The sequence below is a fragment of the Bombina bombina genome, chromosome 6 (genome assembly GCF_027579735.1).
Source record: "Bombina bombina isolate aBomBom1 chromosome 6, aBomBom1.pri, whole genome shotgun sequence".
Classification (NCBI taxonomy): Eukaryota; Metazoa; Chordata; class Amphibia; order Anura; family Bombinatoridae; genus Bombina; species Bombina bombina.
This window is the reverse complement of record NC_069504.1, coordinates 923,803,399-923,822,526: the sequence shown is the minus strand read 5'-3', so window position 1 is coordinate 923,822,526 and position 19,128 is coordinate 923,803,399. Positions and strand designations below refer to the sequence as shown.

Below are 19,128 nucleotides of genomic sequence, written 5' to 3'. Positions count from 1 at the left end.
CCTGAGTGATAAGACCCTGTTACATTCCAAATTTGTTAGTTAAAGAAACTAACAGAAAAAGATACTATATAAGCACTCACATGACCCCAAATTTTCTGGAGTTGAAAGAAAGAATTCACACAAATTAAAACATAAATCTTTATTAGAAATATTAAAATATGGGTTGATTTAAAACTAAAATGCTGGTGTTCCCAGTACAACGACTGAATATAGGAGACTAGAACCACTAAATAATGTGATCTGGTGATTACCAACGACTAGAATGATTTGCAGCTACTAGAGAAACTTAGACCAATGGTGGTATGACTAAATATATGATATCAGCAAATGCTGCACTAATTCCTAATACTGTGTATTAGCACAATAATGTTAAAGTAACTGAGAATGCTAGATAGCAATACTCAGTACTTATAGGTGTACCAGTTGCACTGTACCAACTCAGTCTGGCTGATTGAAGACTTAAATCATCAAATTATATAAGTTATTATTGGAAAAGTGATAGTGGTGCTGCTGTTATCATATAACTTATATTAAGTCTTGAATAATGGACTGAGGCTAATGTGGTTCATAGATTCAAATAGGAATTATCAACTAAAATAACAGTGGATGGCTGTTAGTAGGATTACTCAGTGTGTATGAATTAAATATGAGAAAATTAATAGTGCTTGGTGTATACTTGTCCGATCAAAAGACAGCTGATTCAACCCTGATATACAGTTCAGTTACTTGAAGCACAGCAAATAGAGCTAAATGTTTGAAATTATACTTGAACAGCTGATACTCAGCCTCAATATCAATGCTGCATCAGGTGTACTTCTATTGTAACCCTGAGTTGCGTATAACATTGGTTCCAGAGTTCATTAATATTAGAGTTGCGTAATGTATTTACGTATATACTCTGTATACATATGTATTTTTGGAACTCTGCCCCTTTAACGCTTATCAGTATTTATCTTAAGGGTTAAAATGAATCTAGTGCTGTATGCATTGCCATCAGTTTAAGATTACTTAATAATAGTACTTAGATGCTTGGAAATCCCATAGTATCAGATACTATCATGAATTTTATTCAGCATTTAAATTCTGTGCAATGCTATTGATATACATAGATTCCATTCAGTGTTTAACTGCTGTGTAATGCTGTTTAGTATACAGCTTTGTTACTAGTGACACACATGAGTATACTATGTCAGGACGTTTATATACCCTGCTACCTACTAGCAGTCTTCTGTTGAATTCCTAAATAGTTAAATAACTCTATTTAGCCACAAGCTTGAGATATTGTTTGACAACTAGACCCTGTTTCCTGATGTTTTCTCTTATGTTTGATATATTCCTGGACTACTCCATGCGGGCCATTAAGAGCCCTCCTTTTGCCGAACTCATCATCACCCGAAGGATGGTAACGTATGATGCATGATAAAGACATTTGTTGTATTATACATTGTGGACTCAAGTTGAATTTCCAGTTTGTCTTCTATTGTTTGCTAGTTATGCTCTCCCAATATTATGTTTTGCCACCCTAATGTTGATTTTTCTGTTTAATATGGGCTGATTGCTGTTTACAAATCTACTTGAACTCAGGAAAATTTAACCTAGCCAGAACTTAGCTAATGCAATTGAAATGTCAAGAATCCACCACACTCTTTACTTATTAGTTCAACTATAATGCCATTGCTAGTTAATGGAATGCTATGTCTCCCCCCTGAAGATTAATTTTTGTTATAGGTCCTATATGGTAGCTGTCAATAATCGGGATGCCCTGGAGACGGGGGCCCCCGGCCTCCTTCGTCGTCTCATGGACTTTCCCATGATCCATGGCTGCACCGTTTCTTGACATCCTATCATGGGGCACAGAGGCCATATTTTACATGCGCTGAGACCCTAAATAATTATGTTAGAGTACTGGATACTTTAATGGACGAAATGTTGCATTTTTATACATAATAGCCCAACCCAGCCTGATCTTAGTTAACATAACTGGGAGAATCTGGGTCTCCCCCATTACTCACTTACTAGCTTAGCCGAAATGTTATGTTTGGTCAATCAATCACTATGTCTATATTTTGATGTTTAACCATTGCCTTACGACCCACATGACGTATGTCAACAGCCGGAGCATGCTGGAGCCGAGGACCTTTCGGCTCCTCCCGTCGCTCTGTCAGCTTTTCCCTGACCCATTGCCGTACCACCTTTTGATATCTGACCATGGCGCTCAGAGGCTGTTTCTTAAATGTGCCGAACATACAGCTGGTCCTAAAATGCCCAATATTGTTTGATACTTTTAAGGTGAAAAATTGTTATCAAAGTTCTGTATCTCTTATTGATGCATGGTTAAAGTTAATCACAGTTCCCTATCTATTTTATTGCTCCTTTTTTCAAATTGCGCCGGCAGCGGAGGGGGCCGCTGCCTTGGTTCCCCTCTGTAGTCTCCGTCCCCCCCCACGCACTCACTTTCTGTGCAGCTAGGGGTAACTTGCTACCCTCTACACCAAATTTTTTTTGGCAGAGTTGCGTAGTCTCTGCTCAATCTGAGGAGCTAACCCAGTGTCTTATTTCTTCCCTCCCCCCCTCCTCTTTTTTTTTTTTTTTTCTTTTTTCTTTCTTTCTCTTCCCCGAGGCCCCTCATATCCCTTCACCTCCCAACCCTTCCCCTATACAGACATGAAAATAGGCACACTCAACGTAAGGGGTCTAAACTCCCCCACAAAACGGAGTCTCCTCCTCCGTTTCCTTTCGGCCCATCAGCTGGGAGTGGCCTTTCTTCAAGAAACCCACTGCATCGAGGCTAGAGCAGCTGCATTTAAGCCTAGGGACTACCCTGTCTGTATATCCTCAACGTTCCATAAAAAAGCAAGAGGTGTGTCAGTACTAGTCAGTAGGCATCTTTCTTATGACCCTATCCACATAGATGTTGACCCAGTAGGGCGTTATGTTATTGTATCATAATTTTGCTAGCAGCCAAATTAACCATAGCTATACAATAGGCTAGGGACTCTCCTTTAACTCTAGCTCCAGTCCTCGAAACACTAGATTATCTGCAGAGGATGGAAGAATACTCACTGAGAGTTGAGGCGCGACCTGACTTCTACTCCTCAGTTTGGTGCCCATGGGACGAATATCAGAGAACTAACCCGTAGTTAGTCACTCTAGACCCTCTAACCTTCAGTATCCATCCCTCACCCAAAGCCCCCTTATCTGCTTACTTCCCCACTCCCCCTTTCCCCTCCTTCCCGCACTTTACCTCTCCCCCTCCCATATAATTTTTTTTTTTTTTTTTATATGGGACGGCTTATGGTGAGGCTCCTCGGACCCTGCAACCAGTAACATTATCTATGTGTTCATATTAAATACAAAATCACACTTATTTTCCCCTTCCCTTGTCATCCTGCAATTTCTGAAACCCATGAACAATATCTCGCTGTACACTGGGAGGCAACTACTTTGCTTCTCCGTGTATACTTGATAACTTTATTTGCATGCCCTGAAATTTATATCTGTTTTCAAATATCTCCTTTGCCCTTTCAACGATGACTGTTAAGTTGTTTGCCCATTGAATTGCACATTACGCCTTATGACCTTTTTATCTCTTCGGAGGTCTCGATCCCACAGTAGGATCTGTCATCCATAGAGGTCAATGTGAATTCCATAGTAACAAAATGAGGTGATTTAGACTGCTCACACATATCAGCCTGTTGTCTATAGCACTGTGTTTATTTTCCCACTACAACGTAAATCCTGCTTGTACCTGTAACGCACTACTTGTTGTCTGATATGTATTGTTTATGTTTTTGTTTACCACCTCAATAAAAATAAAATATTAAAAAAAAAAAAAAAATAGAAAGTTTAAATGTAATAAACGTTAAAGGACAAAATCTCAATTGTAAGTAGAAAGTGTACATGCAAAAAATGCTCATTTCATGTAGTTCTATCTATGTTGTACAGTACTTTGTATTTTGCTTTTCAAATTGTTATTTAAAAGATGCATTACAATAAATGAATTATTTCCATGTGCAATTAATATCTATAATAATCCTATCTGTAATATTTGTATGTATATTTGTATGTATGTATATATGTATTATTAGTTCTCAATGAATATATATAACAACTATATTTTATTTATCCTTTCTCCAGGCATTTTTCACTGAAGATTACATGCGAGATCATCCTGAAGATATTGAAAAATTAAACAGACTAAAGGATCTCATTGCCTGGCAGGTATAAGAATTTTATATTTATTTTTTTCTGATCAAAATCTTAAACCCTATTATTATATTTTTTATTATTATTGTTGTTACTATTTATTTGTATAGCACCGTAAAATTCCATTGAGCATCGTTTTGAATTAAAACATAAACTCTGGCATTAACATGTTCAGTTGTACAATTTCCAATTTTTGTTATTAAAAATGTAATAACTAATACTTTGCTTAACCTCATTGGCTGCAACACATTAACACACAAGTTGCAGTCAAGGATGGTAAGTGGTTTTGAACCTGCAGAGTGTGTGTGTACTTTCTTATAGTGGCTGTATTTTGACATTTATAACAGTGTATCAGTATTGGAACCTAAACATATTACCTTACAAGCAGGGCTGAAAATAAAAAACAGCACTGGAAAAGTATTTTTCTAAAGAGATTATTGGGATAACTCCTTTCCCAATATTTTTGTTTCAAAATTAATTTATATTAGTTTTAAATAAGAATCAAATTGCAGATTGTTGTTATATAGGCACCATACAACCCAGTTTGAGCCTGACTCCCTCACAGTGTATATATATATATATATATATATATATATATATATATATATATATATATATATATATATATATATATATATGAAGAGGATAGTGCACTCTTACTCGCCAAAGTATAAGGACCAGGGTGAACATTCAGATAAAGCAGTATAAAATATTCACTCTCTGGATTTATAACACAGCACTCTTTATTATGTTGTGATGTTTTGGGGGCATTAACCCCTTCCTGGTCTGAGGAAGCGGTGAATGCCCCAAAACGTCACAACATAATACAGAGTGCTGCGTTATAAATCCAGAGAGTGCATATTTTATACTCCTTTATATATATATATATATATATATATATATATATATATATATATATATATATATATATATATAAACACACACAGGTATATATATATATATATATATATATATATATATAAATATATGTCCAAATGTAGGAGGGCACTCACAGGATTTGTATAGAAGCAACAAACAGTATATCTTTATTTCCAAGTTAATTTCATATTAATTGTAGATGTCAACATTTCGACCCATTTGTGGGCCTTCTTCAAGACAATATAAGATCTGAAAGAATACAAAATATACCATTGTGGTCTAATTGAACAATACAACATATAAAAAAAAAATTATATGTTGTATTGTTCAATTAGACCACAATGGTATATTTTGCATTCTTTCAGATATTATATTGTCCAGAGAAGGCCCACAAATGGGTCGAAACGTTGACATCTACAATTAATATGAAATTAACTTGGAAATAAAGATATACTGTTTGTTGCTTCTATACAAATCCTGTGAGTGCCCTCCTACATTTGGACATTTCTATACAATTACACGAGGATAGCACCCGGGACGTGATTACACTCGTGTGGAAGGAGTGCTGGGCTACCGGCTATGTATTATATATATATATATATATATATATATATATATATATATATAATGTATACATAAACATGTGGCGTTAAAGGAACAGTCTAGTCAAAATTAAACTTTCATGATCCATATAGGGCATGCAGTTTTAAACAACTTTCCAATTTAATTTTATTATTAAATTTGCTTTGTTCTCTTGGTATTCTTTGTTGAAAGCTAAAGCTAGGTAGGCTCAAGTTCCAAGCCCTTTAAGACTGCCGCTTATCTCAGTGCATTTTGACAGTTTTTCACAGCTAGACAGCGCTAGTTCATGTGTGCCATAAAGATAACATTGTGCTCACTCCCATGGAGTTATTTATGAGTCAGCACTGCTTGTCTAAAATGCAAATCTATCAAAAGAACTGAAATAAGTGGGCAGTTTGCAGAGGCTTAGATACAAGGTATTCACAGAGGTAAAAATTGGGGAATGGATGATAAAGGGATTATCTATCTTTTTAAACTATTAAAATTCTGGAGAAGACTGTCCCTTTAATGTTACTTTAGGTGCACTTTCTTTAATAAAATGCAGAATGTTTTTTTTAAATCGGATGCCAGCCTACTTTATCTAGAACAGCACCAATTAAATGGATACTGAACCCAATTTTGTTCTTCCATATTTTTTTCCATTTTGATTCAGATAGATCATGCAATTTTGAGCAACTTTCTAATTTACTCCTATTATTACATTTTGTTTGTTCTCTTGGTATCTTTATTTGAAAAAGCAGGAATGCAAGGTTAAGAGCCAGCCCATTTTTTATTCTGCACCCTGGGTAGCGCTTCCTAATTGGTGGCTACATTTAGCCAACAATCAGCAAGTGCTACCTAGGATCTGAACAAAAGATGGGCCGGCGTGTTAGCTTACATTCCTACTTTTTCATATAAAGATACAAAGAGAACAAATAAAAATTAAAAATAGGAGTAAATGAGAAAGTTGCTTAAAATGGCATAATCTATCTGAATCATGAAAGAAAAAAATTGGATTCTGTTTCCCTTTAATAAGTTTAAGAGTATAAGTCTATGTTGCTGCTTGGCTACTTAAAATATTGGGATATTGCTCTCTTACTAATGCCTTGGTACATTATTGGTTTCCTGATGTAGTATAATGCTTTCTTTTTCAAATTATAAAGTAGTATCTTTTGTAAAATGAAAGAACCAAGCAAATTGATGTTAAAACAAATAATTTGAATTTCTGATTCCCCAAACGTTCCCATTTCCCCTACAGATTATACAATAATTGTTTCGTTAAGAAACTTAAAGTTAACCTTGTTTTTTCTTTATTTTTATTTTTTTTTGTATGATAGGTGTGTGGATTTACTGAAACAAATTTAAGTTGGCAGGCCTTTAATTTTCATGTCACAATTAGTACTTCAACCTGACTGGAAAAATATAATTGTAGGCATTTTAAGGCGTTTATGAGCACTTTAACATGTTATGTAAATATAAGTGCTGGTTTACTTGAAAGAAAAAGGCAATTTGGACAAATATGAACATGTGACTTCAGCTGTTCCAAGTCAATTTGCCTTCAAATGTGGCACTGTGGGAGGCATCCATTCAACTGTTAACTAGCATTGTGCTAGAATCTTGCAGAAGTTGGAAAGCTTGTTTTTCTAATGTGCAGCAAATAAGACAAAGCAGCCAATGATACACATTTTGAAAATAAATTATTAGACGTTTAAAAAACATTCTTTTTTAAGTTGTTTTTTTTTTATGTTTACAGTCTCTACCTTCCCTCAAAAGGACAGGAAAACAGACCTTTGACAACTGAAGAAAAAGAACCTTTAATAATTATTTTTCATACAATGTTTCCTAAAAACCCTTTTAATCATTCTTACCTTGCACTCCCTCTTTTTCCATTTGGTATAGTTTTTTTTCCTATACCGTTTTTTTCCTCTTTTAGAAGCAGAGTGGTATAGCCAATCAAAAGCTGTAATGCTTTGTAGGTTGAGACAGAAGGAATACTTTCACACTGCCTTCTCTTAGTTCCTTCAAGAGTGTTGGGTCTCACACAGACTCAATAGATGAAAGCATTACAGCCTCAGATTGGCTTTACTGCTCTGCTTTTGGAAGAGGAGAAAAGGCACCCGCTGAGGCGGGGGGGGGGGGGGGGTGCAGGGTTGATTTAAGGGAAAAAATATATATTTTAAATTTTTTGCAGAAAATGAAAGGTTAGCATTTGAGGTCTTTTTTTTAGTTTTCAAGCTACTGTTTTTAAATTTTTCAATTTGTTGGCACATTTTTACCCAAGCAGTCATATGTGCTCATTGTTTTCAAAGACATGGAAAATACATAACTTAAAGGGACATAAAACAGGTTGAGATATGTTCATATCCTAAAAGGGCTAATTAATTAAAATAAATGTTTACAAAATTGCTGACAAATATTTTAAAATAATTTTCAAAAATAAGCAAAATGAATTACATAGCTAAGCTGCCTGAAGAAGCCAACTCCACCCACTTTATCAGTGTTTAGACACAGGCATTGTATTTCAACTGAGTTTGCAGCTTCTATGCATGCTCCAGCAGATAATCACTGTGCACTTTTGCTTTCTACCAAAATAACAATAGATATAGATACAGCCATATAAGGAAATGTGTGGGGGGAGTTAGAGCTTTACAATTCAGAAACTAAAAAGAAAGGGTTAATAGCGAGGCACTGCAGTATAAATTTGAAGGTAAAGTAATTAAAGTACATATTATTATATTTTGTCTCTATCCCAACTTGTTTTATGTCCCTTTAATCTGAGACTAGATAAATGATCTTTACAAGCCTAGAAATAAAAAAATGTATTCAGTATATGGACACACCAGTTTGGAACAAAATGTTGAGCATTTTACTTTAAATAAAATGATTAAAAGGTCCTTTACATGAATAGGATTTGTAGCCAAAACCTGACAGGCAAAAATATTTTAAAATGTTTAAAACACAAGTTTGTAAAAATGTGTTATCCATTAGAGTACTTTACATGTAAATGGACACCTGTAAATACCACCAAATTTGTGTGGCTCATAACAACATAGGATATGCTTTTTAAAGCCTACAGCTGTTTAAAGAATATGTATCTGAAGATTTGAAATTAAATTGTGTTGTTGATTATTGATGTGCTGTCAAATAATGAATCAACACAATCTGTTACATTTCGTAATTTGGATGAGGAACTTGCTAAATTGAAATGGAAATTGAGAAAGGTTATCATTGTTTAACTATTTCTAGATTCTCAAGCCATGTCCTAATTATCATATAAATGTAGCTGCATTTTCAAGCCATATGAATTTATTTGAGTTTTATTAAGAGTCTTATCGATCATACTGTCTTTACTCTGCCAGTCACTCATTACCTGCTTGTATATTTTATTTCACTTAAAATCTACTGTAGCTTGAAAAATTCAAAAGGAAAATAAGGAAAATGTAAATACCGAAAACAAAAAGTAGGGAGAAAAAAACACACTAGATTAAAACACACATGAATAGCAAAATATTAATAAAGAAACACTACTTAAAGGGACATGAAACTCAAAAAAACCCATTCATAATTCAGATAGAGAATACAATTTTAAACAACTTTCTAATTTACTTCTATTATCTAATTTCTTTGATTCTCTTGGTATCATTTGTTGAAGGAGCAGCAATGAACTAATGGTTTCTAACTGAACACATGGGCGAGCCAATCACAATCGATATATATACAGTATATATATATATATATATATATATATATATATATATGCAGCAACAAATCAACAGGTACAACCTAGGTTCTCTGCTGCTCCTGAGCTTGCCAAGATTAACCTTTCAGCAAAGGATAACAAGAGAAGGAAGCAAATTAAATAATATAAGTAAATTGGAAAGTTTAAAAATTGTAGTCTCTATCTGAATCATGAAAGAAAAAGTTTGGGTTTCATGTCCCTTTAAAATAATATATTATAATATGAAAGAGCAAAATTTGTTTAAATTTAAATAAACCAGTATCAGCTGAACACTTCCTACTAAAGCTCATTGACGTATCGACTTATTAAAGGGACACTGTACCCAAACTCTTTCTTTTGTGATTCAGATTGAGCATGAAATTTTAAGCAACTTTCTAATTTACTCCTATTATCAAATTTTCTTCATTCTCTTGGTATCTTTATTTGAAATGCAAGAATGTAAGTTTAGATGCCGGCCCATTTTTGGTGAACAACCTGGGTTGTCCTTGCTGATTGGTGGATAAATTCATCCACCAATAAAAAAGTGCTGTCCAGAGTACTGAAACAAAAAAAAAGCTTAGATGCCTTCTTTTTCAAATAATGATAGCAAGAGAACGAAGAAAAATTGATAATATGAGTAAATTAGAAAGTTGCTTAAAATTGCATGCTCTTTCTGAATTACAAAATAAAAAATTTGGGTACAGTGTCCCTTTAAGACTTCTTACTAATACTCAAAAAACATAGTAAAAACTAACCAATAAATATTATGAGGAGCTACATATTAACCAATAAGCATTAGAATGAAGTACTAATTTGTCAATGAATATTGATGGGACGTACACAACTGGTATTTCTGTGGTAGTACCTGCTTAAATGTAAACAGCTTTTAAAGGGACAGTGTACTGTCTTTACTTGGCCAGTCAGTCAATACCAGATTGTTATTTAAATTGATGGTAAGCTCTCCCCTTTATAAAAACAGTTTAATTTATCAGTTGTAAAGAATTTGCGCTATATCTTACTTTTTTTTAATATAGATATGAAATTCAAATACCCCACGCTCTGATGCCCAATTGAAAAGTCAATGAACTGTTTTCCTTTATTTGAATCCCATATCTATATTAAAAAGTAAGTTATAGCTCATCTCCTTTACAACTGATGAATTAAACACCATCTAAAATATCACTAGCATTTCAGATCTGTTTTTATGAAGGGGACAGTTTACTATCACTTAAATTCACTTAAAATCCACTGTAGCTGGACAATTTCAAAAGGAAAATAAGGAAAGTGTAAACTATTGAAAGTAAAAAGTAGGGTAAAAAAACACACCAGATTAAAACACATTTATATAGCAAAATATTATTAAAGGGACACTAAAACATTATATCCTAATATGAAAGAGCACAAATTGTTTACATTTAAATTAACCATTATAACTTCCTACTAAAGCTCATCAACTTATTTGACTTCCTACTAATACTTCCTAGCATAAAGTATCTATTAACATGAGCATTATAATGAAGGACATATAAACCAATGAGAATTAGAAAGAAGTACTGATTTGTTGATGAATACTGGTATATACATGTCTATGTATGAATATATATAGTAAAGCTTTTTGCAGCCCTTCTTTTTATTTTCAAACACTTTATGCCATATATCTTTGAGCCCTTATAAATTTTTATTATTATTATTATTATTATTATTATTATTATTTTAATGATGTTTATCAAGTAGTGCTAATATGCATTTAACAGTAGTTTTACATGTATTTATGTTGTGTTTAATACATATTTTTTTCTTCCCATCCCCTTTACACAAGCTCTCAAGTCTCACTAAGCTGACAAGCGTAAATTGTAATTTTGCTCAAGTGAACGCATTTACTTACATACGTGCACTATTTCCGTCGTGCAAAAAGCCAGGGGAAAAAAGACGATATTAAATTTTGGGGACATAAAGGGACATTATTCATTGTATACATTCCTCAATGGTTTATAAGTATACCTCCCATAGGTCCATTGGTGGGGAGGGACAATGCTTTAAAATGTAAACAAAAAATTCTTACTATATATGTAGAGGAAAACCATTTCTACAAAAAGCAAAATACTGTAATGCATTTTTTAAATGTCCCTTTTTTTGTTTAGTACAATTTCAATTTAAATTGTTCAGCTTTTTCTTTTGCTAATTTCAGACTCCTCTACTTGGTGCTGGGATACGGATTCATGAAAAAAGAGTGACGGATGACCTTCGTCCTTTCCATGACCGGATGGAGGAATGCTTTAAGAATCTGAAAATCAAAGTAGAAAAGCAATATGGCTTACGAGAACTTGTAAGTTACTACCTGATTGATCTTCCCCCACAAACTATTTTGCTTTAACAGGGCAAATATTTTAAATCTTGTATCCAAGTTTACTTTAGTAGTGCTGCTTTATATGAAGGTAACATTGGCACCCCAAAATACATTAATGACTTCAAAATGAGCTAATCAAAAATGAACCTTAAATATCTTCCATTGACTTCAGAATCTTTTTTTTTTTGCTTGTCAATTTAATGGCTAGTGTCCAGGCACAAAAAAATACACCATGTAAAAAACTTTGACTATGGTTCCACAAGCCATGGTCTGGGAATTCCACTCCTGACCACTGGGAGGAGGCAAAGATTCCTAAAACTCCAAGTGCCCTAAAAAACCTCTTCCACCCTTCTGGAAACCAGTTTTATCTTTGCCTCTGCAGGAGGAAGGTGAAGATTTGAGGTGCTCCAGATGCTCCTCTGTGAGAGGGGTCTTCATACCTATTTGAGACCCATTTCTCCCATAGAGTGCTACTGTTTGACAAGAAGAAAACACATCCATTACATATACAAAGATAAACATAAATGAACAGTTTAACTTGGCTTTTTTTACTCTGAAATTTGTAAACAAAGCATTGGAAAAACATTAAGGGGCAATCAATTTTACAAATTTACACTGCCCCTGTACACATACTTACCTGTTAGATGCTGGCTATGACTTTACAATACATTGTAACCTTATTTATCCGCAAAGGGATTCGTGTATTCAGTTTTCAGAGATGTTACTGTTGTATCAGGCAAAACAGTTCACCATCGATAGAGCATTCAAACTATTTTCATTTCAGTTGCATCAACCATTTAACCATAAAATATGTGTTCATTAAACTAGCAGTTTAGCAAATTATTAAATAAAACATACAACATTGTAAACTGATTCTATTTTCATAATGAAGGATAAAAATGAATAATTCTTTGTGTAGATGTTTTATAATGTATATTATCGTTACGTAGAAATTTTATCTAATTTAATATAATTAGATTACTTTGTACAATGTACATGCCTAAGTATCAGCATTATATAGGAAGGAAGTCTGCGTCAATAACAATCTGAATATGATTAGGGAGCTGTCCAGTTTGTCTCTTATTAACACTATTTTTCAAGCCACCAGTAAAACAAGGTATCTTGACATTGGACTCAAATAATTGCCTCTTAGCAGAAGGACAAACTGTGTTGTATATTTCATGTCCTATGATATAAAATGATTGCCATTTCAGATGCTACAATATACAATTTGATTGGCTCATTGTCTGTAATTATATATAAATGTTTGCTTGAGTTATACAGTTTAGTCTGGGAATGAATGATTTGTTTTATGTTAGTGGGAAAATAAAACTCCAAACAATGTATAATGCTAATGAAAAATCATCAATTAACCATGTTAAAATATATAACTATATTTTTTGGGGGGACAAAAAAAACGAAATTAAACTTTAATGGTTCAGACAGAGCATGCAATTTTAAGAGACTTTTCAATGTACTGCTATTATTGCTTTTACTTTGTTCTCTTGGCATCCTTTGATGAAAAGCATACCTAGATAAGCCCGAAAGGGATCTAGTTGATGATTACGGGCTACACAGATATTCCTATTGTCATTGGCATACCAGATATGATCAGCTAGCTCCCAGTAGTGCTATTGTAGTAGTATACAGTAGCGTACAGTTTTCCCCCTATCGACCAATGACGTACCATGTACGTCACTGGTCTTTTAATGGGGCTTGTTTTTTTAAAGCACTATTTCAGGGGGCCTGCAGGAGAGAGGTCATAATAGCGTGGTCTTGCTGCTGATGGTGAGTCCCGCACTATTACTACCAAAAAAAAATTATTGTAAAACTCTCAGTAATGTAAAACTGTTGCAGGTCACATTTAATAAATATTTCTGTTTCTTGACATATACAGACAGATTTAAGCTAGCAAGATATTTTTCTTTTCCTATATCATAATATCTTGCTTGGTCTGGAAATATACTAAGCCATTTGAAGAAACATTTAACAGAATACTGCTTAGAAAACCAGAAGCAAATAGATGTTTCTATAGAGTCTGTGTACAGCTGTGCTCAATAAAATAAATTCAATCAAGACACATGAAATACATGTTTGTTGCTTCTTAGGTATAGACAGTTGAGAGATCCATTAGGGGCTCTGAACTACCATTTTTAACATTTCCTATAACCTGTTGAAATGCTTGTCTTGCAAAAATTACCTCTGAATGTGGAAGTTTTCTTTTAGCTAAATGCTGATAAGCAAGTATCATCAAGCAGATGTATGTGTACAACATATGGATGTTATTGCTATCAGCTATGTCGAAGGCTCACAATAATATACAGCAGAGATGAAGACGATTACAGTAATATATTTTATGAATTAATAAAATTAGGAAAAAAAATTATGCTGAGCTTTTTACCGGCTGTATCACTATCAAGGGAAATAACCCACGTTAAATAAAATGGAAAAAAGCCCTTGATGAAATATATTTTCGTATTTGGGAAAGATTAGGATTAACCTACAAATCATAAACCAGCAGACTGATGCAGTCACTGCCATCAGATATTGCAAGCTGCAGAATTAAAACTACTGAGGAAAAAAGAAAATACAGGCAGTGTTTACTGGCTAATAATAGCTTTTATTATAAATAACTATGCATGATTAAGGTAAATGTAGCAAAAAAATATTTAGGTCAATTAATATGTAAAATATTTTTAATATTTGGCTTACAAAATATTCAGGGAATGATGCCAATCAGGAAAGAGGTTGTAAGTACCCGTACCTAGTAGCTATGTGCATTTGTATACTTTGTTAGGATCCAAATGCGGAAGTATGCTATATTTAGCTCTTTTCAGAGATGGATTGATTCAACACGTTAAGATCTGTGCCAATCCAGAGCTTAATGTAGTGATCTTGCACAAGAATTAATCTGGCTCTGAAAAGAGCTAAATAGCACATACGTCCGCATTCAGATCCTAACGAAGGATCCAAATGCACGTCTAATACCCAGTTCCATATAGTAGAACCAACTGTAAGTTAATGTATCTGCTTAATCCCAAACTTAATGTGCAAGGGTTGCTATCCAAGATTGTGCCACAAAATGTTTATGTGTAAAAAAAGATATATATATATATATATATATATATATAATGTCTGTTTAAAGGGACATTATACACTCATTTTTTCTTTGCATAAATGTTTTTTAGATGATCTAGTTATAGTTTTTAAACTGTTTTATACTGGATTTTTACATCAATATCTGTGCATCTTATTCTTTATAGTAGTGTCTATTACATGCAGTTAAGATGAGGATATTCTTTTGCAGGTTCATCAAGTATGTCAAATATACTGTACATCACCAATGACAATGATGTTGTTCAATTCAATTCAGTTTGTATACATGTGTGTGTTTGAGAGTGCACAGTGAATGCATGTGTGTATCAAAAAATGAAAATATTTTGGCGAAAGACTAAGCAATGATAAAGGATACCATATTGATCATATGTGACCACAGTGGAAAAAAGGCCACTGGCCATATTCAATTAGTATTTAATAATGCTCCTATTCTGAGTCATTTTCCCATATAAGGCTAGATTACAAGTAAAGTGCAATTGATAGCACATGGTACATTATCTTGTGCTTGGCTTGAACAAACAATAGAGGACAATTTGATATTACAAGTGAATAATTAAAACTTTTAATGCACCCTATCTTTTTAATGAATAATGCAGAGTGCTATTATTGTCCTTATTTTACAAATGGTGAATTAAGTGTTGCACTCGAGAACAATATGGCTTAAAATTTAAAGCTTTTAATGGCCTAAAGAAAACAATTGTTTTTTGCTAATTTGCATAAAAAAATGTGAAAATTATATGGAAAGAAAGGTTTTACGTTATATTTAGACTTAATAGTTAAAACAAAAGTTTATTATTGAAAAAAAAAGTAAATGGAAATGGTATATGACAAAAGGCAGACTGGGAATGGGTCAAAGTTGTTTGAGTATGTCTTTGGAGCCGTGTGTATGTGTGTGTATATGTGTGTGTATATGTGTATGTATGTGTTTGTATGTGTGTGTATGTGTTTGTATGTGTATGTATGTGTATGTATGTGTGTGTGTGTGTGTATGCATGTATGTGTGTATGTATGTGTTTGTATGTGTGTGTGTGTATGTGTATGTATGTGTTTGTATGTGTGTGTATGTGTTTGTATGTGTATGTATGTGTGTGTGTGTGTGTGTGTGTATGCATGTATGTGTGTATGTATGTGTTTGTATGTGTGTGTGTATATGTGTATGTGTGTGTTTGTATGTGTGTGTATGTGTTTGTATGTGTATGTATGTGTGTGTGTGTGTGTGTGTGTATGCATGTATGTGTGTATGTATGTGTTTGTATGTGTGTGTGTATATGTGTATGTGTGTGTTTGTATGTGTGTGTATGTATGTGTGTGTGTGTGTATGTATATGTGTATGTATGTGTGTGTGTGTGTGTATGTATGTGTGTATGTATGTGTGTGTGTGTATGTAGGCGTGTATGTGTGTTTTTTTGTCTGAAGTGTATGCTGTATCTTCTTTATTAAAGTACAGCAAAAAAGTAAATGAAGAATTTGAATACTAATAACTAGAGCGTTATCCAACATGAATTTTACTGCGCGCCCCATAGAAGTCTATTATGTCAGCGATTAAATACATCCGCACTATCTCACATGTAGATATTAGGGCACACTAGAGAATGTTAACTTTGGACTTTCAATATCAGAGCAAAAATAGAAGTTGTATTGACTGCCTTTGAGCAATATTAACGTACGATACAGCTAATATTCTTTGTGCTCACCTTGCAATCTAGACCGTAATCTTTTACCATGTTTTCTATGTTGCTAATAGTAACTTTTTCACATATCCTATAAACATAATGCTTTTTTTTTGCTAGCTTTACTTTGTTCTGTTATTTTGGAAGTGGAAAAAATAAATTATTATTAATAATTATAATAATAATAAGTGCTGCCTATTTCATGTAAAAAACTGAAATATTACAGTGCACAAAAAAGAAAGAAAAGAAAAAAGAATTAAAAAAAAAAAAAATATCAAATGCTTTTAAATAAGTAACTATTTTAGTGATCACTGAATTCAAACAGTGCATGTTAGGAAACAGATGGAAAAGAGGTAATTGGTTTTGGAGATAAAACAAATCTGTACATAGAAACAAAATGCCAACCTCAAACTGGGACAGTTTGGATTAGCAGAGACCTCATTCAAACTGTATAAACCAAACCTGCATGAGATACATATATACACCACATCTCCATTACTATATAAAAAGATCTGTTGGAACAGTTTTGTTGAGTATAACAACAGATGTTCAAGTGGGGTGGATACGAATAATCAGATTAATAGAGCAAATAATAAGGGAAAGAAAAAAAAGGATCACTGAACTATCAGAAATATAAAAGCAACAATTCCAACATCTACTAAAACATTTGGTGCGAACAAAAAGCTTTCCTTTATATTAGACATATCCTTTATTACTAATGAGTTGGCTCTTTTTTCTTGCTTTTAATATAGTGTGTGCTTTTATTTTTCAAAACAAATGTACCACCCCTCCCCCACCAAAAAAAAGGGTGTCATGCTTTTAAAAAGTTAGTGTATTAGGTGGATCAGATGACTGTTTTTATGTTATTTAGTTGCCAGGTATTTGATGTGCCTTTCTAAATATTCTAGCCTAGATTCTATGGGGCCGAATTTTCATAGTGCGAGTGGACATGACAGTGTATGCTGTCGGCATTTATCATTGCACAAGCATTTCTAGTGAAATATTTGTGCAATACTGCACCCTGCACATTTGCGGCCAATCGGCCGCTAGCAGGGGTGTCAATCAACCCGATTGTATCTGATCGGGTTGATTCTTATGACCGCAGCTTCTTAACTCCTGATTCCGGCAAACCTAAAGGCTCACGTGGAATAAGAAGCATTCGGGCCTTGATAAATTGGCCCCTAAGTTGATTCTATATTACAACTAAAGTTTGTTTTCTAATATATAATTTATTTTACTTTCTTATAATTTTGGTGCTGTAACTAACCAAATACTGGAAATTGAAGATAACTTTGTTATTCGTTTGCACAACGAATAACAAGTAACAAATATTTGCACATCTGACAGAACAGGTTACCTGTATTATATAGGTGACAAAATTATAGTCCATTAAAGGGACCTAAAAACCCATTTTTTTTCTTTCATGATTCAGATAGAGAATGCTAATTATTATTTTTTTTCAATTTACTTCTATTATCAAATTTGCATCATTCTTATGTTATTCTATATTAAATACATATCTAGATAGGTAGCGTCACGTGCACATGTCTACAGCGCTACATGACAGGAAATAGTGCTGCCATCTAGTGCTTTGCTAATGTATAACATTGCTGCAAAACTGCTGCCATATCGTGCTGCAGACACATGCACATTCCTGGACTCAACTTACTGCTTTTCAAATAAGGATAACAAGAAAACAAAGAACATTTATTAATATAAGTAAATAGGAAAGTTGTTTAAAATTTTATGTTCGATCTGAATCATAAAATAAATGATGTCTCTTTAACCCTAACTGTGCCCCCCTACCACAATAAAGTTATACAATATCCCCCCTCCAACACAACCATATGTGCACCCTTATCCATGACTTCTTCCCACTGCAAATTAATATAATGGCTGACCCACACCCCACTGTAACTGTTTAACCATAATCTTTCCTCCACATTCTCACAGGATTATGTTATTTTTATTCTTAAATATATATATATATATTTATTATATTATATAACCAAAACCCATAGATATTGGGAATCAAATATATATGATAAAATTATCTCAAAAAACAACATTCAAACTCAAAAAACTTTATTGGAGACAAGAGATTTAGTCCAGCTGGACTCGTACACACACACACACACACACACACTGGTTAAAAATAGCTAGAACTCACAGACATATTGTAAGTTACCTATTGTGCAAGCGAAAACCTTATTATAATGAATTATCTGCAATCTTAAGACAAAGTTAAATGCCCCTCATATGGGGTTTATACTAAGATTGCAATATCATGAGTATGATGCAGGATAGTTAATACTGTGACTGCTTTGGCCCAGGTTATGTAAATGTATTGCTATCCAGGATTTATAGAGGTATAACAATAGGAGACATGCACTCCACCGGTATATTAACTCTTGGGCTATGCTGTTGTGTAATAAGTATATTATTCAAAGAAAATTTCATGTATAATTTATATATAGTATATCTCTAAATTGGGTCAAAAAATAAATACATAAACTAACAGATTAGTTTCCATATGTGAATATCATCATTATAGTGATTTAAATCACATCTGAAATAAATGAAAGCCGTGACCCTGTCAGTTATCACAGTGACAGAAGAGATAGCTATAT

General features: G+C 33.4%; 1 protein-coding gene across 1 annotated transcript in view; it reads left to right on the top strand.

Annotated features, from left to right (window-relative positions):
• DOCK2 (dedicator of cytokinesis 2) overlaps window positions 1–19,128 on the top strand; it is a 1,640,323-nt gene that overhangs the window by 1,464,216 nt on the left and 156,979 nt on the right. The window contains 2 exon segments of the mRNA XM_053718563.1: window positions 4,138–4,221; window positions 11,553–11,690. Of these exon segments, the coding sequence (XP_053574538.1) occupies window positions 4,138–4,221; window positions 11,553–11,690 (222 nt within the window).